Source organism: Cryptomeria japonica, chromosome 2 (genome assembly GCF_030272615.1).
Source record: "Cryptomeria japonica chromosome 2, Sugi_1.0, whole genome shotgun sequence".
Classification (NCBI taxonomy): domain Eukaryota; kingdom Viridiplantae; phylum Streptophyta; class Pinopsida; order Cupressales; family Cupressaceae; genus Cryptomeria; species Cryptomeria japonica.
In genome coordinates, this window is record NC_081406.1 from 85,589,299 (window position 1) to 85,616,256 (window position 26,958).

The following is a 26,958-nucleotide window of genomic DNA, read 5'->3' on the forward strand; positions in this document are numbered from 1 at the left end:
TTAATGAACAAAAAAATAAATGATTTTGTAGTTTATTTTTAATATGTAACTGATTGAAAATATAGTTTTTAACAATGAATTAATAAAAACAACTAAATTTTTTAACAATGAGTTAATAAAAACAACTAAAAATAAAAATAATAGGGGAAAGGACCCAGTAGTCGTGCACCCTAACTTCACGCTTCTCAAAATCCTACATGAAAATTTCGAATCACTCCGATTTTTTTACAGCAGCTTACTTGGCAAGTCCCAGGCTTATAACTAAGGTTTCAGGGCCACATCATCAAATATGATGCCACATCAGCATGCTTTTTGCCAAGGTGTCCAAAACAGCCCCCCAAAAAAGTGAGACCAATAGGCGTGCAAAAGAGACCCCAATAGTTGTGCAGCCGATGTGGCATCACCTGATTGGTTACTTTTTACAATATTAGTACATTTCTTAACAACTATTGGTACATTTCCTAACAACTGTTGGTACATTTCCTAACAAAAATTGATATTTTTTGTTTCAAACAATAGGTTTTATTTGTTCAATTTTTGGAACAAAATTCTATCAACAACCCTCACAACAATTGGAACATGCTCAACTACTGGATCCTTTCCCCTAATTAGCTTCCATGAATCACATTCTAAAACCCCTAAAACGCAACGTATATATACTTTGGGGTTTAAGAGGAGAAACCAGCCGCAGATTGTCTGTCTGAAACCTCAAAGATGGAGCGAACAAAGAAATTAGGACACGAGCTTCTCACATCCAGAGCGCATGTAAACAATGCCCCTATTCTTATTTGCCTGCTTTCCTCGTGCATTGGAAACGCAGCAATTTCTGATCAGGGTTTAGAAGCCCTGATTACTCTTCAGGCCTTCTTTCTACCATTGCTGAGAACTGAACTCGCGGCCTCTGCTGTGAAGGAAGCCTCAGAGAGGCTGAAGAAAAAACGGAAGAGAAGTCAAGAAGGAAAAACAGATGATGGAGAAAAGGCCGAAGATATATACAGGAAGTGGCTATGGAGTAAATATAGGGAGCTTTTGCGGCTTCTCAGAAAAATTGTGGCTTCTTCAGTACCAAATCCCACTTTACGGGTTATTTATCTTATTCTTAAGTTTAAAACAAACGTAGAATCTTTTTTTTCGGTTTTGTGAATTTCTCATTTCCGAGCCTTCTCTTAGTTGCTGTTTTCGAGAGGAAAATTTACATTGAATTTTTTTTCATCAGTTGGAATAAAGGTAATATTCCGATTAATTTACAAAAGAAGTAATAAACCCAAGCTCATAGTAATAGTTGGCAGAATTAAACATAAATATGAAATTGAGCGAGAAATTGCAGTTTAATTTTTTATTATGTTATTCAGATATAAATAGAATACTGAACTTATTTACTGCAGTGGCTGCTAATTTATTTCTAAATTTGTAGCAATGGATTTCTTAATGAAATGCCCTTGAAACTCGCCAAATCTGCCTGATATCTGCCCTTAGAATATCATGACCTGCTTCTAGTTGAAAGGATATTTTAATTTAAACCGAATTTAATCAAATTTTCACAATGGCGATCTCCGCGTGAAATCAGTTTAAGGAATGTTGGATCTTGGTCCTCCAATTCCATAGCTAGAAGGGTTCTGTCCTTAGGTTAATTGAACCAAAAATCCATGCTCCATAGGGAGTAGAAATCAAATATTGAAATGTCTTCTCAATGATACCTCCTCCTTGCTTGGTCTCTCTTAAATAGAATGTTTTCTTCAAGAATTTTAACTCTTTTAGAACCTTAGATGCCTCTTGATTGATAAACTTCAATTATAATTTATAATATTATTTAATACTTGCTGAAATTGCATTTTCTCCTTGTATTGAGGTCCTGCTAGGTATAAGTGCTTCGTTATTCTCAAGCTCTTGTAGAATAATGCAAATGTAGTTATATAATTATATTAGACGGGGGATTATTTATAGATATATAGAGAGCCTATGCTTGTCAAGTGACATATCTTAATGTAATCCATGTAAGCCAATCAGATGAGGCAGAGTTGACATTTATTTAGAAGAAGCCACCGACATAACAGAAATGAAGATGTATCTGTGGTTTGTAAAGAGCCAGGGCATTCTAAGATGAAGTTGATTGTTAACGCATGGGGACTTCTGGTCTGACAGAAGCAGCCTATTTATCCTTATCCATTAAATGTTCAACACAAACGCTATATAAACAACTTTTAAATAAACTTAAGATGCTTGAATGCAAGGTGAGATTCCATGAGAAGGTTGAGAAGATGGTTTTAAATAGTGTATTATTTGTTTACTAAGACAACACAACAGCATGTTGAATGGATTTTGGAACTCTATTTTATTAGCATAGTGCATGGACTTTGCACCTCCTCATCTGCTCTGGTTACTTTAGTCTCCTAATTTTGTTGTCAAATGAAAACAATATATTTGCAGTGAAATTTATCACAAAGCTGGTCAATTCTATTAGATTTAAGTTGGTCAATTCTATTAGATTTAAAATTGTTCCAAACTCCACCACATTAGAACTCAAGTAGCTGCCCAATCGAGCATTCATCAAAGCCCAATTCAAGCGGTTGTAGCAAATCAAACAAATGCTCCAACAGCTTGGCGTCCCGCAAATGCATCTCCTCTTATGACATTTACAAATTATCACGATATGCCCAAGAATCCAATGAATTTTTGCTCCGAGTTTTAGGTCAATGATGTGAATCAAATAGCAAATGAGCATATCAAGGTTTTTGAGGATACTCTTCAAAATAGGAACATCGAGTTTGAAGATGTTGCTTGTTGGGTATTCCTATATTCTTTGGGAGAAGAAGCATTTTACTAGTATGTCAATCTGCTGGTTGATTCAATCCGCAATTGGCAAGAGATGAAGGATGCTTTCTTGGCAAAATTTAGTTTGCCAATCAGCTCAGCTGAATTGTACAAACATTTTGTTGAGATGAAAAGACAAGAGCATGAATCAATCAGCGCCTTCAACAATAGGTTTCACGAGGCTTATACAAGATTGCGTGGTCCAATTCCATATAACTTGAATGCCAATGTAACACCACTAGTTTATTATGCAGCTTTGGATAGTCTTAGATCCATGTTCGTAAGGAGAGCTAACCCAGTCCCAAATGATCTAAAAACGGCTTACGTGGAAGCAATCAAGGTCAATGTTGATTTGGGATTGGACCACTCAACCACTTGGGATATGTTGCCACGCCAAATGAAATTCAAGGAATCAATCATGCATTGGCACATCATACTCCATTTTTATGAATCCAGTTCCAAATCCTGCAAATGAACTAGTACTTCATCCAGGAGTTCCTCTTTCCCAAGCACCACCATCACAACCAGTGTACCTTCAAAATACAACATCATCTACAAGGACTCAAGAGGAGAAAGATGGGATTAATAAATTGATTGAACAAGTGAGAAGATTGTCTACCAAATTTACGCACATGAGGATTCAAAACAATTAGTTGCAAAGTATGCAAAGGAACTATCAAGGACATCAAAATAATTATCAAGGATATCAAGGAAATAATCAAGGGAACAATTAGGGATCCAAGGAGACAACCAAGGATTTCGAGGAAATAATCAAGGATTCCAAAGGCAATGCAGGACATGGAATATTGCACCCAATAATGGAAATGTGCTATCACCTTTGGACAATCCACCAAATTCCGAGAACCGACTGTTAAAATTAGAACCAGAAAGATTAAAACTCAAAAATCTGAAACACAAGAACAAGAAGCACAATAATTTATCCTGGGAAAACCCTCCACCTGAGGGAGAAAAACCCAGCCACACCAAAATTAAACTTTATTGAAAAGCACAACTCTCAATGCAATGCTTCCGAAGCTTGAATCAAGCAAGATTGTGAATACATAACAATCAATGGTAGAAGCTGATTATAATTCTGAAAACTGATAGCTTCTGAAAAACATTCAGAGCAGCTGAAGGAAGTTCAGAGACAAAAGTGATCCACCAAAGTGATCATACGCACATATCTTAAACTATATTCTCACTAGAAATCTTCGCACACTCAGAACACACATTGCTACAATATGGCTATCAGTCTTTCTTTCATACGGAAGAAAGCTTATATAAAATATATCTTCTCTAAACTTCACACGAGCACCCACTTTACTAAAAGAACCACCCGAATAGAAGAAGCACCATATGATATATCTCCTGACGGAAGGAGGAAAGTCGCTTACAAAAGAACTATTGGCAGTTACATTTCTTGCCAATTCATTCACGGATGACAACCAAGCCACAAGGGCGATAGAAAACTGATCCTTCCAACGGATGAAATGCGAAGGGGAAATAAAATGAATTTCCAGCTAGCAAGCAAGTCGGTGACGGAAACCAAGGAATCTGATACATACTCTCGAGTCGACAAAAGTCAGAAAGTCGTTGCCATTACCAGAAAGAATGCGAAGCGAATAGAGACGATGTCAGCAAGCATACACACGCAATAAGAGCAGTGACAGATAATATACAAAATCGAAACACTTCTAGCTTCCTCAAAACGAATATAGAGCACGAAATAGATGAACACAAGATAGCTGAGAAGAACAGCAAGAAGATCTCAGGTGAATGATAACTCCTGCGGCTACAACATTAACACTCCCTCTTAGCAAAGGAGATATCATTTACAGACTTTCAAGTCATGGAGTCTCTCAACATGACAAACACAATGACTATATCCATTGTGTAAATAGCAAATTTTAATCACGGATTCTCTCAATGTAATAGCATCATGGATTCTCTCAACATGATGCTCACCATGGCTACTCCCATGAGTGAAATAAACTCAAGCTCTCATCATGGAGTCACTCAACGTGATTTTGTCATGGAGTCTCTCAACATGAAATCCACTATGGCTACTCCCATATGTGGAAAGAGCATCAAGGGCTTTCACCTCAAATTTCTCCGTCACAGAGAAAACTGTATTACAAGGGCTTTCACCTCAAATTTCTCCATCACAGAGAAAAATGCATTACAACATGAAATGAGAATCACTGAAGCTGAGACTCTCTCTTAGCAAGAGCATCATTCTCCACAATACCAAGCTTATCTCGAAAATAAGGAAACTTCACTCTAGGAAGTGGCTTGGTGAGAATGTCTATTGTCTGCTCATCTGTGCAAATGTACTTGAGCTCAACTACTTTCCTTTGAACCATAACTCTTAAATAATGAAACTTGATCTCCACATGTTTGGATCTATCATGAAAATCTGGATTAACTGAAAGCTTTACACGACTTTGGTTGTCACAAAAAAATACAATTGGTTCCAAAGGCTGCCCAAATAGTTCTGCAAGAAGCTTTCAAAGCCACACTGCTTCACGTGTTGCTACACACGCTGCAACATATTCAGCTTTTGCTGTACTTTGGGTCACACATGATTGCTTCTTGCTGCACTAGGATATCATAGTTGAACCTAATTTGAAACAATAACCGGAAGTGCTCTTCCTGTCAGGCACACACCCTGCTCAATTTAAATCAGAAAAACCTTGCACCACCCACATATCTCAATATATGCTTCGCTGCAACAAGATGAATCTGTCTAGGCTCACACATGAACTGTCTAAGAGTGTTAACAACATAACATATATCAGGCCTTGTATTGACTAAATACATCGAAGATCCAATTAATTGCCTATACATAGTGGGATCAACTAAATCTGAACTGCTGCAACCTCATGTAACTTTTTCAGATTTGGTTCCATAGGAGTTAACATAGACTTGCAATCTAACATACCAAATCTTTTCAAAATGTCAATGACATATTTCCCTTGATTCAATATGATTTCATTTGATCTTTGCCACACTTCTAAGCCAAGAAAATAATGCATAAAACCGAGATCTTTCATCTCGAATTCAAAGCTAACTCTTTCTTACATCTAGCAATGAGATCATCCTCTCCAATAAGAAATAAATCATCAACATAAAGAACTAAAACTAAGGCTTTATCATAAGTTACCTTGAAGTAGATATTTGGATCTGCATCATTTTTGAGAAAACCCAAGCTTAGCAAATAATGATCAATTCTTTCATACCATGCACGCGGAGCTTGCTTAAGGCCATACAAGGCCTTTTTCAATCTGCATATATGTGTTTCTTTCTCATGAATCACAAAACCATCTGGTTGCTCAATAAAAACTTCTTCTTCAATCACACCATTCAAGAATGCTGTCTTTACATCCATCTGATGTAATTTCCACCCTTCAACAACTGCAATAGCAATGATAGTTCTGATTGAAGTGTACCAAGCTACAGGAGCAAAGGTCTCCTCATAGTCTATACCTTCCTTTTGAGAAAAACCTCTAGCTATGAATTTAGCTTTATATTTTTCAACACTCCCATCAGCTGCATGTTTAATTTTGAACAACCATTTAGAAGAAACAACAGATTTACCTTGAGGTCTAGGAACAATATCCCAAAAGTCATTCTTGATGATGGATTGACATTCTTCCAACATTGCATCTCTCCATACTTGCTGTTTTGAAGCCACTTCAAAGCTTGAAGACTCAAATTCAATAATATGACTCATTAAAGCAACATATCCTGCAAATTTATGAGGTCTCTTACTTTCTCTGAAAGTACCACGAGGGGCTGAATACTTTTCAGCCTCTTGCATAGTATGCCTGGCTTACAAAGGTCTCTTCTTGTCACATAAAACATTACTTGGTTCAACATAGGTATCTATAGGATCAACAGGATCAATAGGATCTTCTAATTCAGGAGTCTCCCTCTGAATCTTAGAAGGGGAATCAGGGGCAGCAGTATCCATATCTTGAGAAATCTCATGATCTTCTCTATCAATCTCCATAGAAGTCTCTTTAGTTCTTTTGCAAGCTACATCTTTTTCAAATGAAACATCTCTGCTGATTTCAATCTGCTTTTGACCCGGAATGTAGACTCTGTAAGCTTTAGAAGATTCACTGTAACCAACAAAAATTCCCTTCTTACCTGAAGGTTCTAACTTAGACCTTTTATCCTTAGGTACATGAATGTAAACTGAACACCCAAAAATTCTGAGATGACTAACTTCTGGTTTAATACCTGAGTATGCTCCCTCAGGAGTCATATTGTGTAGAATTTGATGTGGACTACGATTCTTAACATAAGCAGCTGTCCTGTAAGCTTCTGCCCAAAGAAATCTTTGAAGGCCTTGATCATGAATCATGGCTTTCGCTGCCTCAACAATAGACCTGTTCTTTCTTTCAGCAATTCGATTTTGTTGAGGATTATAAGGGACACAAAACTCCCTCTTAATCCCAGCTTCAATATAAATTTTTTGAAACAAATCAGAAGTATATTCACCCCCATTGTCAGATCTTAAAACTTTGATCCTTTTATCAGACAAATTCTCTACTTGAGCTTTGAACTCTTTAAATCTAGACAACACTTCATCAGATTCTTTAGATTTCAGAAAGTAAATCCATGTTTTACGAGAGAAGTCATCATTGAAAGTAACATAGTACCAAAAACCACTTAAAGAAGCAACAGACATAGGACCACACAAGTTAGAATGAATCAGCTCTAGAATTTCTTTTGCTCTACTTTCACTAGAGTGAAAATGACTTTTAATGTTTTTACCTAGAGCACATCCTTTGCAAACACCATCATGATCTTTATTAAGCTTAGGAAGACCGATGACCATCTTCTCTCCATAGAGGAGAGAATTCTGAAATTTAGATGAGCAAATCTTTTATGCCACAACTCACTAGAAGACATAGAATCATGTGCTAAGGCTTGAATAGGGTGAGCTGAAAGTCTATATAGGCTCTCATGACGAACACCAATTTCACGAGCTAACTTGATGCTAGTATTCTTCTTCCATGCAAGAACTTTGCCTTCAGCAAATGCAACTTGATATCCTTTATCTTCCAATGCTGAGATAGAAATCAGATTTGATATCCTTTATCTTCCAACGCTGAGATAGAAATCAGATTTCTCTTGATTCCAGGAACAAATAGCACATCACTCAGATGAAGAGGAATTCCTGAATCTAAATGAAAGGAAGTGGTTCCAGCTCCTTTCACAGAATAACAAGCATCATCACCAATGATAACATGCAAATGAGAATCCTTTTCTATCAGATTAGAGAGATGCTCACGATATCTTGTAATATGACGTGAAGCTCCACTGTCAATAAGCCAAGTATTACTATTAGGGGGAACATTACTCGAAAGAGCATAAATAAATAAGAAACTCTCTGAATTTCCACTTGATTCTCTATGAGGAGAAGCATTTTCAACATTTGTGGCAGCAGCTTGATGCTTGGGTCTCGAAGGACATTCTCTAGCAAAGTGACCAAACTTGTCACATTTGAAACATTGAACCCTAGAGAGATCCTTTCTCTTCTTAGATTCAGGAGCTGAATCAGAATTCCTATCTCTGTTCCTCTTGAAGGTTCCTTTCCTTCCTTTTCTTTTAGAAGTATGGGCAGCAAGAACATGATCTTCTTCATGGTGAGATTTTCGCCCAATTCCTCTTGCCTCCAATCTACATTCCTCTTGAATGCAATCAGCTCTCAATTGATCAAACTTGGGTAGTTGATTTCTTCCAATAATACCTTGAATGAAAGATTCCCAAGAGTGAGGAAGGCCATTCATGGCCAGCATAGCCAGGTCTTTATCCTCAATAGAATCTCCACTAGCATTGAGCTCATCCTTCAATTTTGTAATCTTCATGAAGAAAGAAACAACAGATTCACCTCTAGCCATTTTAATATGAAGGAGTTGACGTCTCAAGGCTAGAGCTCTACTAGTGCCGTTAAATTCATATAAGCTTTGGAGGCACTCGAACATCTCTTTGGCTGAACCCAACTTGGATATAACAGGTACTAGGTGATCTTTAATAGAATCAATAAGTATCTTTCTTGCCATGAAATTATTCTTTCTCCGTTGTGCTTTCTCAGAATCATTAGAAGGTTCATCTACAACAAACTTCACGTAGTTGAGAAGATCATTCTCTTCAGGCACAATAAGGACTCTGAATTTCTATGAGGTATAATTAGCTGCACCATCCAACCTGTCTTCAACTTTGAGTCCATTCACCATTGAGAAAAATTGAAATAAACAAGCTAAGCTAAAGCAAGGAATATTTCAAAGTAAAGCAATCTGGTTCTGGATCTTTTCTTTAGACCCGCTCTGATACCATGTCAAAATTAGAACCAGAAAGATTAAAACTTAGAAATCTGAAACAAAAGAACAAGAAGCACAATAATTTATCCTCGGAAAACCCTCCACCCAAGGGAGAAAAACCCAGCCACACCAAAATTAAACTTTATTGAAAAGTACAACTCTCAATACAATGCTTCTGAAGCTTGAATCAAGCAAGATTGTTAACACATAACAATCAATGGTAGAAGCTGATAATAATTCTGAAAACTGATAGCTTCTGAAAAACATTCAGAGTAGTTGAAGGAAGTTCAGAGACAAATGATCCACCATAGTGATCATACGTACATATCTTAAACTATATTCTCACTAGAAGTCTTCGCACACTCAGAACACACACTGCTACAATACGGCTATTAGTCTTTCTTTCATACGGAAGAAAGCATATATAAAATATATCTTCTCTAAACTTCACGCGAGCACCCACATTACTGAAAGAACCACCCGAATAGAAGAAGCACCACATGATATATCTCTTGACGGAAGAAGGAAAGTCGTGCACAAAAGAATTATCGGCAGTTACATTTCATGCCAATTCATACATGGATGACAACCAAGCCACAAGGGCGATAGAAAACTGATCCTTCCAACGGATGAAATGCGAAGGGGAAATCAAATGAATTTCCAGCTAGCAAGCAAGTCGGTGACGGAAACCAAGGAATCCGATACATACTTCCATGCCGACAAAAGTCAGAAAGTCCTTGCCATTACCGGAAAGAATGTGGAGAGAATAGAGATGATGTCAGCAAGCATACACATGCAATAAGAGCTGTGACAGATAATATACAAAATCGAAACACTTCCAGCTTCCTCAAAACGAATATAGAGCACGAAATAGATGAACATAAGATAGCTGAGAAGAACATCAAGAAGATCTCAGGTGAATGATAACTCCTGCGGCTACAACATCAACCTCAACTAGCAGAAAAGGTGTTCCTAGCTGATGTAGCTTTATCATGTTGGTGTAGGTTGTGCAATACGAATCAAGATTCTGAACTACAATGCCCCAAATTTAAGATCGCTGCTGATATTTTCAAAAAGGAGATGCATAGTGTAGAAGTGCAAGAAAATCCTACTGTAACAGGGTATGAAATGGTTACTACAGTGAGATATGATCAGGCTTTGATTCTTGAGGATTTCAAGTTCCCCCCAGAATTTGACAATGGTACGATGCAAGAACAAATGGTTGATTTCCACTAGCATCAACAAATGGTTTAGTGGAGCTGCTAGGCTTCCATTTTCCACTTGTATCCGCAAGTGGACTAATTGAAGATCTAAATTATAGTTTTCCTTCGCTTAACAATAGCGTCCTAGTAGAAGGAACAAGAGAAGTTCAAGCATTCCAGCAGTCGGCTGGGAATTCGGGACCCAAAGTTAATCAAAAGCACTATTGATCTCAGGAACCTTTGACCACGTCAAATCCTCCAAATAATTTCTTTACTCCACCGAATCTGTATGCAAGCAACACTCCGAGTTATCCAAAGGATTCACTAGAGTGTGGGCAGAAGGCTTCTCCTCCTAAGGATGAATTGAAAAGGTTGAGCCTATATCCTAAGCTGGTGGATGCTATTACTTGAGTTGTTCCACCTCATCAACACTGAGTTATGCCTTATCCCAGAGTTCTATTGTTCTCTTCTCCTTTACTTAAGGCTTGGGACTTACATTCATGATTCTCCCGAATGAGTAGGCCACCTTAATTGGGCAATGCCTAGTCAAATGCTCACATTCATTTTAGATTTTGCATGGAAAGTGTTTGAAGACACAAGGCTAGATAAAAATTGCTTGTAGCATCCAAATATTATACATAAACAATACTTGCTTGAGTAACAGCATAAAAATATATTGTGATGTGGATATCTTTATGAATATAGTTTGTAGATATCTTCTTAAAATGGTCAACTTTTTTTTTTGGGAGCTACCATTTCCTTTAGCACATTTGTTGAAAATTTGCTTCAACATTAATGCTTTGTATTATCCTTTTTGAGATTTATCTTTTTTTGAATTTTTTGAGTAACCAAACTCATGGTTCATTACATGTAAGCCCATGAAGCATAGTCATCCTTAAAACATGCTACCATTTCCTTTCGCACATTTGTTGAAAATTTGCTTTAACGTTAATGCTCTTTATTATCCTTTTTGAGTTTTATCTTTTGCAATTTTTTGAGTAACCAAACTCCTGGTTCATTACACGTAAGTCCATGAAGGACAATCATCCTTGAAACATGATCCTAGTTTTCCTAATTCATAATAAATAAGAGAGGCTAAAAAAACCTTGGTGACGAAGAAAGGTGTCAGTAAAACCTTAAATACAAGCATGATTGTTGGTGTAGGAGCCATCTTACCAGCAGTTGAAATACTAAGAGCCAGACAAGAAGCACAATTTTTGCGTCAGGATTCAGTGATTTCTTGAAAGTATTGAAACATGATTGTTTGCAACATCAAGTAGTTCAATTCTAATGGAGCAGTTTCCTACATAATTTAGATTAGAACAGCTTCATTCCTATAATTTTGTGGCAATGGATGGACTTCATATGTCTGAGGCTCTTTTTGCTTATAGTTTCAAAATTGTCTATAATTGTTTATCTCTATATATTTGATAATACTGATTCTTGTTTCTGAGTGTCATTCTTTGAAATTGAGTTGTTTGGAGCTGGAGAGAATTAAACTTGCATCACTTTTGGGACGTTAACAACTCAAGTTCCTGCCTTAAGTGACCAGAGTTGATTGTTGACATGTTGAATTAAGTGGATTCTCTAGATTATATATTTGAATAATTCATATCTTATTCTACATTTTCTTTTTGTGGTCCCAAGATAAGATCTTCTTAATAATGTGACTGCATAGGGTAGGTTTATTGAACTCTTATGTTTCTTTAATTGTATCCATGTTAATACCTAGAATAACTACTGTGAAACAGGTTCTTGTAGTAGGTGTTCGGTCTAGAAAAGAAAGATTCATTTATTTTATTCTATTTTACCTTTTTTGAATTCATGATCAATTTGGCCACATTTGTCATTGTTTAAGGCTTAAGATTGTAAAGACCCTGAATTTTTTTCCTCTATTTTTAGGTTGCTGCAATGGATGCTCTTATGGAATTTGCCCGACAGCAGAAACAAGGTAGATTCCAGACGAGGATTTACTTGAGGTTAATTTCTTCTTTGGTAAGTATATTTGACTTCTAGGATTTCTCTGAGGTTCATAGAATTGGCATAAATTCTTATCTATTTAAGCAAAAAAATATAATCAAATTGTATGTCAAAATGGCTATATTACAATAGTTTCAGTGATTTTAGGTGGGATAAATGGTTCATTTTTTTAGGACTTGAATTTGTGGCTTATTCTTATTATATCTTAATGTATCAATAATTTGCATTATTTACCTTCCAATCTCAATGGATTTAAAGACTCATATAAGCAAACTGCATGATTTGTTCAAATATACTTAGTTTAAATCTTTGGTTTGTTTTCTTATATCCCATTTCTTACAGGTGCATTCAAAAGCTTTTGATGATGTGATTCTAACCATACTTCTGCCAAAGTATTTCAAATACAAAGATATTTGGTAAGATTGTGATTGTGATATGACTAATGTTTGCTACCGAATTCTTGGTTTTTGATTTCAGCATGCATGAGTAAACTTAAATTAATGACCTAGTATTAGGTTTTCAGTTGGATAAATGTACTTCACTAATTTGATTTTGTTTAGGCCAGGCAATTAATTTTGATTGCATGACAGATATGTAATGTCAAATTCTGTCTTTTATATGTGAACCATGAATTCTATACCTGAAGCAAGAGGTCTAATATCAACCTGTATAGACATAGCAGTTGAATAGAAGCTACTGTCTTATTAGTTCTCAGGTCCTTTATGCAGTCTTGAATCTTTGTAGTATATTCTGGAGTAATCTCCACATAGAGTTTATCAGAAAACATTTTGAATCTCATACTTGACTCATCATCAGGGTAACGAAGCTTTAACTTGGGAAGGGACAGGGAAGATTTTCTTTCGTAAATCTGCCATGTATTTACTAAGCAAATGTTTGATTTTTATCAATGTAAGTGTCAATTATCTTTTATTATCAAAGGCTAACACGTAACCATTTGTACTATAGATCTTTATGATTGATAAATAAGAGTCCTTTTTCCCTTTATACCCATCAATTTGTGTAAGTAATTTTCCTGAACGTAACAGTTCTAGTTGACACTAGGAAAGTTTGGTGGATTCATTACTTTATTGGTTAGTTGATTTCTGGATTTCATAATAACCCAGTGCTGCAAGGAAAATTTCTTCATGTTAACATCAATGAAATGAATCTCTATGATATACTGTCTCTCCTCAGGTCTTTAAATAGAGACCAGGCTTGAAGCTGTATAATTCTTAGTGAGAGGTTGCTGCTGAATATAAACCTTACCATTGGCTACATAACACTTATAATAGCAATGAACCGAACTGTGGTTAAATATTTTAAACTGAGAATATGCTCATGTTCAGAAAGGATCATATGTATTTGGGCTTAACTTCAATTTTCAAAATTGTCCACTACTTCATCTCAACTGCCCTGGCAGATAAAGCAATGTAAAAATGTTTGGATTATACCAAGATTCAAAATTAGGAGAGAAAAGTGAGCAGACACACCAGGGATTCCTGGGTGCAACCACTGCTTTTTTGGGGTCATGTGCATCTTTGTTACCAGTAGGTTCATCCTAGTGATTTTAAGGACACACATCAAATGAGGGAGTCTTCTTGCCACAACATTTGGATGGATAAAACCAATGAAACCAGGAGATGCATCTCTGACCGTCTCTGAGATGCCTCTCTGGTACTGGAGACGCCTCTCTGGTACTGGTACTGTTTCTGGAAACTCGAGGGCTCGCGTGAGACCGGTGGCTGAAGTTTCCTGATGTCTCTGGCATCTCCACTTAAAAAACCTGACGTCTCCCTGACGTCTCCCAGTGTCTCCTGTGTGAAGTCTGCTTCAGTCAGCTAAAAAAGCTATTCAAAATGCCCTAAAACGGTATTTCATGCTGCAAGGAAATTATTCACGAACCACAGAAGCCCGTTCTCAGCCATAGATGCTGGCAGTATAGAAAGGAGATGCCATTCACAACCAGATCGAGCCTGGTATTTGCCATCCAGATGTGTGTCAAACAAAAAATATTCCAATTTTGTTTTTGATTTCAATTTTTTTTTAAATATCTTTCAGTTCCAACTGCATTTGTAGACATGTATGCAAAATGTGCAAGCATTCACAAGGCATGTGAACTGTTAGCAATCAAAAATCAGAAAGTGAAACCAAAATGTGATTTGTTAGCAATCAAAAATCAGAAAGTGAAACCAAAATGTGATTTGTTAGCAATCAAAAATCAGAAACCAGATTTCACTGTTTTAAGTTTTTAACCAGATGTCTCAAAATTACTAGTAGCAATCATGGTATTCAATGAGACCACATTTTTTTGAGGCATCTGGTTAAAGTTTAACCAGATGCCTCAAAAAAATGCGGTCTCATCGAATGCCTTGATTGCTATATTTTTCAACAAATTCATTTTGATAGTTTTGCAAACTGCAAAGTTTTAAACTGAGAGTCTGAGACAGTTCATTTGCATTGTGCCTTGTCAAACTGAAAGTCTGAATTAGTTCAGGTGCCTTGTTTATGGTTTCACATTTTGCAAATTTGCATGCATGTCTGCCAGGGCAGTTGCAACTAAATCTAGCAAATTTCCTCTATCCTTTTTGCGAATTTGCGTACATGATACATGTCTACCTGGGCAGGGACATTTGATTTTTTCCCTGGCTTAGAGTTAGACTGCAAAAATTTCATATGATAATCATAAAAATGAAAAGGCTGAGCCTGAAACTGTGGTTTTGATTTGTCAAATTGTTCTGATATTTTTTATTTTTTCGTTTAGAATGTTAGGTGGGGGAAAACAAGCCTTGTACCCATTGTGGAAGTATTGTGATCATGTTTCGAGGCAAAAAGGGACAGGTGGAACAGCCACAATCAAGTGTAAGCTTTGTCCAATGCAATGGCAAGGGTACTTACATGAGGGTGAGGGTTCATTTCTTTCACATACCTGGAAAAGCTGTTGAACCTTGTGCAAATGAGCTAGAACGTCATGATGTTATGAGGGATCAAGAAAGGGCTGATGGGAAAGTACATAATATGAGCTCTTCTCATGCTTCAATGACAAGGACAATTGCTGCAACTCATAATCAAAATACAAAGATAGAGGCAGATGCATCTTCTAGAGATGTAGCAGCACAATATTCTTACAGGATACCACAGGTTGGCAACTCAAACCCCATTGAAAGACTTTTTGATGTTACAAAAATAAAATAATATAATATTATAAATAAATTGTAATAAATTTAAAATATTAATAATTAAAAATTCTAATTTAAATTTGTTAAAATTTATATAGTAATAATTAAAATTTAAATTAAATATTTTAAAATATTAATTTTTAGCTTATTAAATGTTAATATTGAAAAATAAAAATATTAAAATAGTAAAACAATAAAATAAAATAATATTAAATTTAAATATATCAAGTATTAAATTTTTGAATAAAAGTTTAATACATAAATAAAAGAATAAATATTTATAAACATCTATTATTAAAAATGAAGTTGATAGTTCTGGCTTGGGTTTGGGTTTGAGGGTTCGGTTTGCAGGTTTGGGCAAAATTTTTTCGGGGGTTGGGTTTGTCTATATAAAAACATATAAAAATCAGAAATAAATACATATTTGCAGCAGTAATTATGTTCAAAATACACCACCATATTTATAGTCAAATAACATAGCAAAAGAACCACTATATTAATAGTTAAATATTAGTCAAATTCGAATGTCATGATAAATGTTAAACTTTAAAGTTAAAAAATAATAATGTTGTTAACAATCAGCCGTCATTGATCATTGATCAAATATCGCATGGGTCATAAAAAATATCATCATCATTATCCATATTATATGACTATCTTCTTGTATGTCATTTGACTTGGGTTTACTTGACAAGACAATCATTTGTGATTATGAGCTCTATGCACGAGCTCTATGCACTGTAGTCTCAATATACTATGAATGACATTTCATATATAACAACTTGATGACTATCATATCCATTTTTCTTCTTAGAACGCTATGATACATAGGATACTCTTTATAGAACACTACGATCTCTCTTTTGATACCACTATCATTTGAAGTTTACTATCACTCTGATGATGGCTTATCTGTACACTGTCTTTGTTTGGTGCTGTTCGCAAGGTCTTTACGCATGTTAAGACTGCTTCTTTTTGAATTTATAGGACCTTGAAGTGTGTCAAGTATTTGGATACGGCTTAAGTTATTCTTAAAGTAATGAATTGGCCCTAATATTTTAACATGGTTCTAACCCTTTCTCACTATTATCTACAAATCACTGCCCCTACACACTTGATAGAGTGCTGAAGGCAGTCATTTGATACTCTTGTAGACACAATCCATTGTCCTTAATAATAATAAACATGATTCATGCATAGTTATTAATTTGATCACATTAGAGATTGAGAATTGAATATGCAAGGGTTTATGATTTATATTAGACCTTCCAATTTGTTTCTAGCATATCAACCTATTGATTATATTTTGATGCCATGTTTTTGACAATATTTTTACCATTGCTGTAGATGGATACCATAAAATAGAAAGTAAAAAGATAAATTAAAAAACATTCAAATTCGCTGGCTTGACACATCGGGAGGTGAAATTCGGCTCAGTTTTGCTTGGGTTCATCCAGGCAGAACCCACAGGCTGTGGGTAGGGCCCTAGCTGAACCCACATAGGACCAGACCAGGAAGAACCAGGCTAGGACCCGGGAGGTGCAGGGGAAGGACCCGGTAACCTAGATTACAAGTTTAAAATGCATAAGCTATTAATGGCATCGTGTAATTGTTAAATGGTGGCATTGTTGTTTTAGCCACTATTGAATCCAAAAATTGCTACTCCACTCCCTGGAATGGAATCTCATTCACAAGCATAGGGTTCAGGTCATGCAAGTGAAGAAGGTCAACTCCACAAGAGTGGGCTATCTCTCTTACACTTTTGAGCTCAGATTAGAATTAGGAGGGTATTCCTAGAGGTATACTTAAATAAGTATTGAATCAGACAAAATGGACACCAAAAAATAACAACCACCAAACCAACTTGTACTTTTGACCCCAAATATTGTCACTAGATCAAGGATATTGGTTGCAATATCTTTTATGTAGCTGATTTGATTGTGCAAGAATGACCCACATGAATTAAGTTTATTGAAGGCTCACTTAAGAATGATTCCTTTGTTATATTGATAGTCATGGATGCACAGGACTAATGGTTCTTCCTCTTAACTAGTACTTAATAATGGGATTTTTTTTGAGGATGCAAGATTGATGAACTGGGTATAGGATTGATGCCTATCCAATTGGGCAATAGAGTTACAGCTCACTAACAAGAATATAGACTTAGTAACAAGAATCAATGAGCTGATTATTTTATTTACACCGATTGTAAAATTTATTGTAGAGCATACTTGGTTATCCAAAACATAACTGCACCTATCCATATATAAAGTGATAAATACTATTACAAGGCTTGCAATGTTCTTAGAATGTTGTTATATTCATCTAACCCAACATTACATTCGTGCTAGCAAATCTTAAAAAGGAGGATCTTAGCTGTGATTCAGATCCTCTTGAGATATACCTAATGGCATGGGGACACTTAGCTACACAAATCGCTTGCATTACTAATCTTCTTTGATTTCATAGGTCTATACCCCACCAAGCAAACTAGATTGACGTTTCTCCTTACCCTGCACCACACTGGTAACCTTCAAACATTTGGATACCACACAAAAGGAATGACCACAATGATTAAAAACCCTCTTTTAATAGAAGCATAACGAAATCTTATTGTAACCTTGTAGCAACCTAAAACTGAAGACCCAGATGCATTTCTGCCCAAAATGGACACCTTAAATATGAGACAATTGATGAATTCGATGTTGGTAGCTAGGAGAATTAAAAGCATGTCATTCTACTTTGTGACATGTGTGTGAAAACAAATAACAACTTTATTTGGCCTTGGCCTCATTCCCGCATCATCCTTTGTTTTCTCTTCGTCGCCTTTTTTGAGAGCTCACGAACCACTTCAACATTTTGGCAAGTTTGCGAACTAGTGAACTTGTTGATACTTGAACCATCCCCTTCTCTCTTTCCTTCTTTCTTCTCTTGTTTTGATACTTTCCAGTTTTGGCAAAATGAAGAATTCACAAACTTGTGTTTCATTTTCGGGAAGTTCGTGAATTTGCGAACTTAGTGAAAATAAGAGTCACACTTTTGCAAAGTTGGCCAACAAATGAACTTCGTGGCCATAAGTCCTACTTTTTGTTGCACTTTCATGGGGTTCACGAACTTGTGAACTTTACGACATCACAAACTAGTGAACTTTGACTTGCACCTTGGTTGGGTTTTGGGAGGTTTGTGAACTTGCAAACTTCTTGACATTTTTAACTTGGATGCAAAAGAAAACTTATATAGTTTTGCAATGTGATAGTTTTGGTGAGTAGTCTAAAAGCATAGAGATATCTTAACATATAGTCCCATTTAAGATCTTTTCGATTTGTTATAATTTGTTTCTTTCTTTCTTTCCCGTAGGCTATCCTTGGCTATCCTTTCCCTTGTGGGCGTTAAAATTCGTTTCTTTCTTTCTTTCTAATTGTTAGTGAAAAAGAGCAAGGGAAATTAGATAAATGGGACTCAAGTAACAAATGACACTGTAAATCTGAGTCCCAAAAGCCACCAAGGTTCAAACCTTGGTTTGGGGATCATGATCGTGGGCGTTGTACCCTCATTGATCTATTGTGCTTGCTAGTTTGAACCTTCATGTTGAAGCTGTTGGAATTCATGCTGGTGACTTTGTGCTCCAAGTCCAAACCCTTGTTGGGTTAGTGAGCTTGTGAGCTTTGTGCCCTTGCTAGGCTATTGAGATCTTGATTTTTGACTATTTGCATTAATGCAGTGCAATCATGTTAGGTATGAGGTCCCCCATTTGTGGACTCACCTGGTTGGAGATAGGCTAAAAATTCTCTTAATACTAATCAAAACAAAAAAAAGAAAGAAATCTAAAAAAATGCATATATAAGATTTTATATCAAAGTTGCACGGACATGAATACGGATACGGCCATTTTTTAAGACCCCCAATATGGGTATGGCTGGATACGTCATTCATAAAAAACACATACACATATTTAACACAATTTTCAAAGTTATTCGAGGAGATTTTCATTACTTCAAAAGCAATATAGACACATAATTGCTACATAAATAATGATAAGTTGATTTAACATTTAACATTTTACAATATGCAAAAATAATAGAGTTGCATTGGAAGATAACCCAAAAAATGGGTCACTGAAATAGAAAAACATTCATTTGTCTTTCTCATTTGGTGTAGGTTTTGTTAATACCAATTTAAAAAAAATAAAAATGCATGAATGAAGTTTATTAAAATTAAATTTAGGAAGATTTACATGAAATTAAAAAAAAAATCAAATCACATAGTATCTAGTATGGTTGGAAATCAAGGTTTTTTGGGCATGCATGGGTACAATATTCAATGTTTATCCAGGCTGTATTGAATACGTATTTGTTTTGGAAACGGGAACGGATACGGAGATACGCGTGCCCAGGGAGGGACAAAGGAGTTTCCGGCTACTCTGTTTTATATAAAAGATGAAAGATACCTCAATGAAAAAGAATCAATAAAAGAAACTTAAGAACATAAAATCCGTGTCCTTGAAATAGTTGCCAATAGGAGTTGCACAAGTTTGCAGAAGCTGATTGGTGGCAGTTGTGTAAAACAAGACCTTAGTTTCAGACTCTGAGATGTTGATGTCTGGTGGCCAGTGGCAGAAGAAATGCGTTGGTTGCTCATGAAAGTTTGAAGAAATGTGTCACTGTTGTGCCTTATATCATATGGCTTGACCTTGATAGAACCAACACCTCTTTTGGAATCTGTGCCACTTCTCATTGATTTACTTTGTAAAATTATAGACTTATAATGACAGCTACAAATTACTTAATCTATAATAGCTTTTGTAGCATAACCTTGACGTCAACTAACATTAACTATACCTTCTGCCCAATGCACTTATTGTATACCTTCAATGGGTAGCTTTTAGAGATTTAAGAATAATAATTAAATATGCCCAAAATTATCACTTTAAAGCTCTTATATGCCCTTCTGCAAGAAAGTGAAAATAAAATTGTTTTAAAGAAAACTAATCTAAAACGCATAAATAAAAGACAAAGAAGCAAAGATAGGTTCATATCCATCAGCCTTAAATAGCCACTGGGGATGATGATAGTTGTCAAATGTGGCTGTTGTTGAAAAATAAAAATATGTGATTGTGAAGCAATTTGAAACAATTCATGACTGTATTATGATGAAACCTTTGGAACCTTTGAAATATGGAAGACCTTTTGGAGCCTTTGAAATATGGAAGACCTTTTGGAGCCTTTGAAAATGATCAAAATCCCGTGATCATGAAACTGGCAAGTACCTTACTAATACCAATTTGATGACTTGAAACTGGGACCTTGACCATGATGAATCCATTGATGATGATCAACCCTGCTTTGCATCTCTACACCTTGCTTGAGTGTTTTGATTGAACTTTAGATTTGATGACATGCCCATCCTTTTGAATTTGAAACCCTTTTCCAATAACATTGTGAAGACCATGATGAGTAGAACAGTTAGGTGGCTGCATATGTTTTCCTTGAACATATAGATGTTTTAAAGACAACCTCTGCTTCACCGTATGTACTTGTGCTATGGTTTTGATGAGGCATGCATCATAATTTTTTTTTATCACTCGAGTATCTGTGACTGTAAATAATCATTTCTATTACAATTGGTGGCCAGAAATCTTTGGCTACAACAGATCCAGATGCTGAAGACGATACTTGACCACTGCTATACCTTGTAATGTCCCCTTTGGGATCACCTTGTACTTTGCCCTAAATTCACAAATTCAGAATGAAACAAGGGCAAAACATAGTTAGAGATTAGCCTGTTGTTATATATATATATATATATATATATGAAGCTTAACTATAACGAGGGTTGTGTTGGGAGACATGATGAGGTGCCCCAAGTATCCTTTACCCTAGGTCTAACAGAAGGACCTTATCCTCCGTGGCCTCATGTGGTCCTTAGCTGATGGTCCTCAACCACCATCATGAGGTGGTGTACTGTTGTGACGTTTTCACACATCGCCCCATTTAAATGGGGACCCCCTCTTTTCGCTTTTGTTTTGCCTGTTCTTCTCTCTGTTTTTAGGGTTTTGAGTGAGTGAGTGAGTTGTTTGGGCTAAGGCTAAACCTTAGGGGTTTCTTTTAGATATTTTTCAAGTTGAGTCCAGTCAAATTTTAAAAGTTATTAAGCATCCTCCCGAGGATTGAGATTGACTCAATAAGATGAGTCTGTCAGGAAGTCAGATATGTCTCAGGTTAGGTCTAGTTCGGGAATTTTTTGGGGTAAAATTCAAATTTTGTCTAAGTGTTAGCATTTTGAAGATGAAATTGTATATTCTTGGTTAGGTAAATTTTGATCAAATTTCGGAGGCAAGATGATGCCTGAAACACAAAAAAGTGCTCCCGTCCCTCACTGAAGGACCATGCCACTTTTTCAAGATAATTGATTCCTAGCCTTGAAGATGACCTAACTCTGCCTTGTGAAGTGATTGGGGACCTAAATTTTGAATATTTTAGCTAGAAAGGACAAAGGTGCTCCCGTCCCTCTCCAAGGGACCAAAGCACAAATGTTATTTTATGCATATCTGTCACTAACTTTTCTATTTTGTTTTGTGCAGGGTCTTCCGGAATGATAATTGGACATGACTTGATACTTTTGAAGATCTTGAAGGCACAAAAATGGTGAATTTTGAAGGTTGAAGGAAAAAGTGCTCCTGTCCCTCACCAAGGGACCAAGGTAAAGTGCTCTCGTCCCTCACTGAAGGACCAAGGCGAAAGGACTTATTTGAGCCATTCCTGGCCTTATTTGGTCAAATTGAAACATCAAAGGCATAGTGAAGGACGAAATGAACATGATAGAACATCCAGACTTGATTGAAAACAATAAAATAATGAAGTTTTTGCCTAGAAGGTAAAAAGTGCTCCCGTCCCTCACTGAAGGACCAGAGCACTTTTCTTTATATGTGCAATTTTAGACCTTTATTGGACATTAACTTCTATTCATAGCATGAAGTAAGATGAAATCTTCCCCAGCAAAGAAATTTCGAGGTGAAAAGTGAGACAATTTGGCTTAGAACGCAAAAAGTGCTCCCGTCCCTCACTGAAGGACCGTGCCACTTTTTTCAAATTTGCACTATCTTTGCAAGGTTAAGGCGATTTTATGATTTGAAGAGGTTAAGGGAGGCATGTTTTGTCCATTGAATATAATTTAAGCAGTCTACAAAGGAGAAAATCAACCCAAATGACAAAAAGTGCTCCTGTCCCTCACTGAAGGACCGTGCCACTTTTTCAAGTTTCTCTTCATTGTTCGATATTTTATAATAAAACTTGACTTGGATGGGAAAGACGAGTGATGTTTTATGCCTTGGACGTGATTGAAGGTTTAAAAAGACAAAGAAATACACCAAGATATGAAAAAGTGCTCCCGTCCCTCACCAAGGGACCAAGACAAAGTGCTCCTGTCCCTCACTGAAGGACCATCCCACTTTTCTAAAAATACAAATTTCTTGCAAAGGCAAGGCAAGTTGCGTGATTGAAATGAATGAGAGAAGGCAAGATTCATCCATTGAAGATAATTTCGAAGGCTAGCAAAGGACAGATAAGCTTGTAATTGCAAAAGTGCTCCCGTCCCTCACTGAAAGACCATGCCACTTAATATGTTATCTTCCCTTTCTCACCAATTTTGGACAAATTGAGACCAAGGCACAAGTTTGAAAAAGTGTTTAAAATGCCTTGAAGTTGAATTGAGATGCGAGAGTTGCAAATTTTGACGACAACTGGCAAAAGTGCTCCCGTCCCTCACTGAAGGACCGTGCCACTTTTTCCAAATATGACCATTTACCTTGCATTTTGAAAGGATATTTTTATTACCAAGGCTCAAGATGGTGTGAAATGTGATATTCTACGCCTTGAGGGTAAATTGAAGATTAATATGATCAAGAATTCATGCAATGGACTCAAAAGTGCTCCCGTCCCTCACTGAAGGACCGTCCCACTTTTTTTGAAAACAACAAATTTCCTCCGAGATTATGCTAAGGCAACATTGTATGAGATGGGAAGAATCTTCTAAAGCATGGTGAACAAAGATTTGACTCCAAACAATTGAGAATCCTAGCCTAAAAATGAAAAAGTGCTCCCGTCCCTCTCCAAGGGACCAGAGCGCTTAACATGTGCATTCTTTATTTTTGCCATATCCCAACGTTAATATCCTCCAAATCGCATTAGATGCCAAATTGCCAACTTCGAAATATTTGAAAAAATTAAATTAAATTGGCATTTAATAAATTGAATTTAGGCCTTAAAAAATCGAACTTTTATTGTGAAGGCATTTAAAATTAATTTTTGTGAAATTAAAATTAAATGTGGAGCGCACAAGGCATTATTTTGCCTTTATTTGACAAGTCGGCCTACTCCTTTTGAGTTTTTATTTATTATTTCACCTTTTATTTGCTAGGTCGGCCTCATGGGTAAGTGGAAGGTGAGCACTCTATATATTGGAAGGTGTTTTTTCACAATTTAAATCATTCAATCATCCTTTCAAGTGCGAAATTGGAGAGCAATTTGAGGAGCGAAATCCAGAGGAGTGGAGCAAATTTCTACTAAATGTGGAGAAGCTAGTAGAGGGCGAAATTCATCTTGAAAGCTATCGGAGAGGAGAATTTCTTGCTAGATTGGAGGATAAATTCCAGATGTTTTGAAGGTATTTGAAGGCGAATTTCCAGATTTTTGAAGAGGTAGGTGGAGTTCTTTTCCAAGCTAAAGGAGGTGCATTTTATCCAAGGGAGAGCTTTGATCTACACTTTGCCTAGCAAAATTCATCTATTTTTACATCATTTCTTAGAGTTAATTCTCAAGAGGAGGTATGGCAAAATCATCTTGACACCCTTATTCAAGGTTTGATTTTTTTTAGACATTTTTTAGAAAAGTCTAAGTATTGCATGGTTAATTAGGAAATGATAACTCAAGATTTATCATGAAGTTTCCTAATTAAAATCTTGAATCTTCCTTTTAAAGTTTAATTTTTAGATTTCAAGATATATTACTAATTTTGAAATGTTGTGTAGGTATCGAGATGGCGACTCCAAAGCCCGGAGGATCTACAAGTCGGCAGGTTCTCATCAAGGACGATCAAGCAAGGACAAGGACGACCTTCTTCGATCCAGCCTAGCATCGACAAGGGCGACCTCTTCCAATCCAGCATTCCAAGGCGAGGTACATCAATCTGCACCTCAAGGACACAAGAAGTCAGAGCAAGGGTTCGTTGAAGAAGCAGATAGTTCCAGATGAATTAATTAAAGCTAGCTTCTCAACAACATCAAGTTGAATATCTACCAAGCTACACGTGTCAAACGAGGTGGCATCCTAGTCATCACTCCTGCAGTAGGATTGGTCCACCTCAGCATGTCCAGATTCAATGTACCTAACTCATAGAAGGTAGCACAAACTTCGATGTACCTACCCCGGCTATCCATTGGTGGAATTTTCCAGAGAGGACATGTGTTCAAGCAATACAATTATTTCATTGGTCGAGCATTAAATGTTATGTAATGGTTGTAACAAACCCTAATTAGGGTTTTCATTATTGAATCTTGGCCATTGATCTCAAATTGATCTTAGCCATCGAATTGTATTGTGGGCACTATATAAGCCCTGGCATTTCATTTGTAAAGATATATAGTTGGAAGCAGTTAATAGAAGATAGATAGAGAGTAGTTAGAAGGTGATTAGCTAGTTGATAGAATAGCAATTAGAGTAGAGTAGAGAGAGAAGGCAAAGATTGTTGCCAAGATGTTGTTGTAAAAGACTTGTAACTTCATTGAAGAAATGGTGAAATTTATGGGTCGATTCGACAATTTGCATGGTCTTTATACTTCTCATATTTGATTTCATGTTATTAGATGAGTGGAAGAAATGTGCTTGATTGATGGTGGAATTCGTACATCCATACTACTAGCAGTTTGTTGATTGCAGACTTGCCTTGCGTAATCAACTAGAATCGTTCAGCTTAAGCCTAACTTCAATTATCGCTTCTTCATTGATATGCATCAACCTGATGGTGTCTATGCCTGCAGTGATGATTTGAACATCATAAAGCTTTCCTTCGAAGATCGCACTAACCTTGTGGAGATGGTCCTGGGATGTCAAAACAAGACTTAGTTAGAATTCCATCAAAGATCATTCATTGCTCTTACATTCTTAGTGTTAGGATTAGATCCTTTCCTTGCCCTCATCTTTTTTCCTTTTTTCAAGTCAAAGCTAGTAAAATCCTGTGTTCCAGCAATATTCAAAGCAGATCAGACGTTCAATCATCAAATGTAAGGCCCCTTGATGAAACAGCATTCACAACGACCACTGGTGCTTATCCACACGCAGAGACCTTACATCGAAGAACCTTGGAGTCATCCTGATTGATCCTTTTTCGCGACATCTTCAGCAATCAGAGGCTTTATTCAAGAGAGGATAAGGTACCCTTGGGTATTTTATTCTGTGTTTGATAGTGTACAAAATACACGTCAACATGTACCTAGTGTGGGCTTTACGTTTTTCCCTTCCATCATGTCAATCTCTCACCTCTTATATATATGTATAATCCCCTGAGCTAATCCTCACAATAGCTCAGTATTATAATTAGGAAACTAGAAAGTGTGTAGATGTGACAGGTAATGTGATAGTTGATCTGTCTCCCGAGATGATTTGGATGACATTCCCGAGATGATTTGGATGACATTTGGGATCCCGGAAAGCGATGAGGTTCATCAAACTATAGAAGAAGAGGCAGCCTCTATATTCCATAAGAATGCTTCTAATTACAAACGTCACATAACATGCATCATAAGTGGGTCAAGGTTCCTAGTCCATTTTGTAACTATCTGTAATCATTCTCTTAAATGTGTTATGGATTTTTCATGAAAATTGAATGATATTCATGATGCCACAAGGCAATTAAGTCACTTAGACACTCATGCACAAGCAGTAGACAATGCAAATTGGCGACATAAGTCCGTAACCCAACTGATCTACTATGATGATTTGAACAACTTTTATATTCATTAATCTCTACTTCCTCTCCTCTCAAAATCACATGAAAATATTTTGACTTATTACCTCTTCCAACAAGTGTGTGTATATATATATGAAGCTCAACCATAACGAGGGTTGTGTTGGGAGACATGATGAGGTGCCCCAAGTATCCTTTACCCTAGGTCTAACAGCAAGACCTTATCCTCTGTGGCCTCATGTGGTCCTTAACTGATGGTCCTCAACCATCATCATGAGGTGGTGTACCTAGTGTGGGCTTTACGTTGTTCCCTTCCATCATGTCAACCTCTCAACTCTTATGATTGATTCAGTTCAACAATTGATCAATGTGGAGATAGTAGGGGAGCTGTAATAGGGTGCCTTGACCTTCAATCCTAGGCCCAAAGTCAGGACCTTATCCTCCTTGGCCTCACGTGGTCCTTAACTGATGGTCCTTAACCATCATCATGAGGTGGCC

General features: G+C 36.5%; 1 protein-coding gene across 3 annotated transcripts in view; it reads left to right on the forward strand.

The window, feature by feature from the left end:
- Window positions 1–557: 557 nt before the first annotated feature.
- LOC131078821 (protein NUCLEOLAR COMPLEX ASSOCIATED 4) overlaps window positions 558–26,958 on the forward strand; it is a 142,714-nt gene continuing 116,313 nt past the window's right edge. For all 3 annotated transcript variants that reach the window (XM_058016600.2, XM_058016601.2, XM_058016602.2), the window contains exons 1-3: window positions 558–1,083; window positions 12,248–12,340; window positions 12,668–12,741. In XM_058016600.2, the coding sequence (XP_057872583.2) occupies window positions 715–1,083; window positions 12,248–12,340; window positions 12,668–12,741 (536 nt within the window). In that variant the 5' untranslated portion in view covers window positions 558–714. The remainder of the gene's footprint in view (window positions 1,084–12,247; window positions 12,341–12,667; window positions 12,742–26,958) is intronic.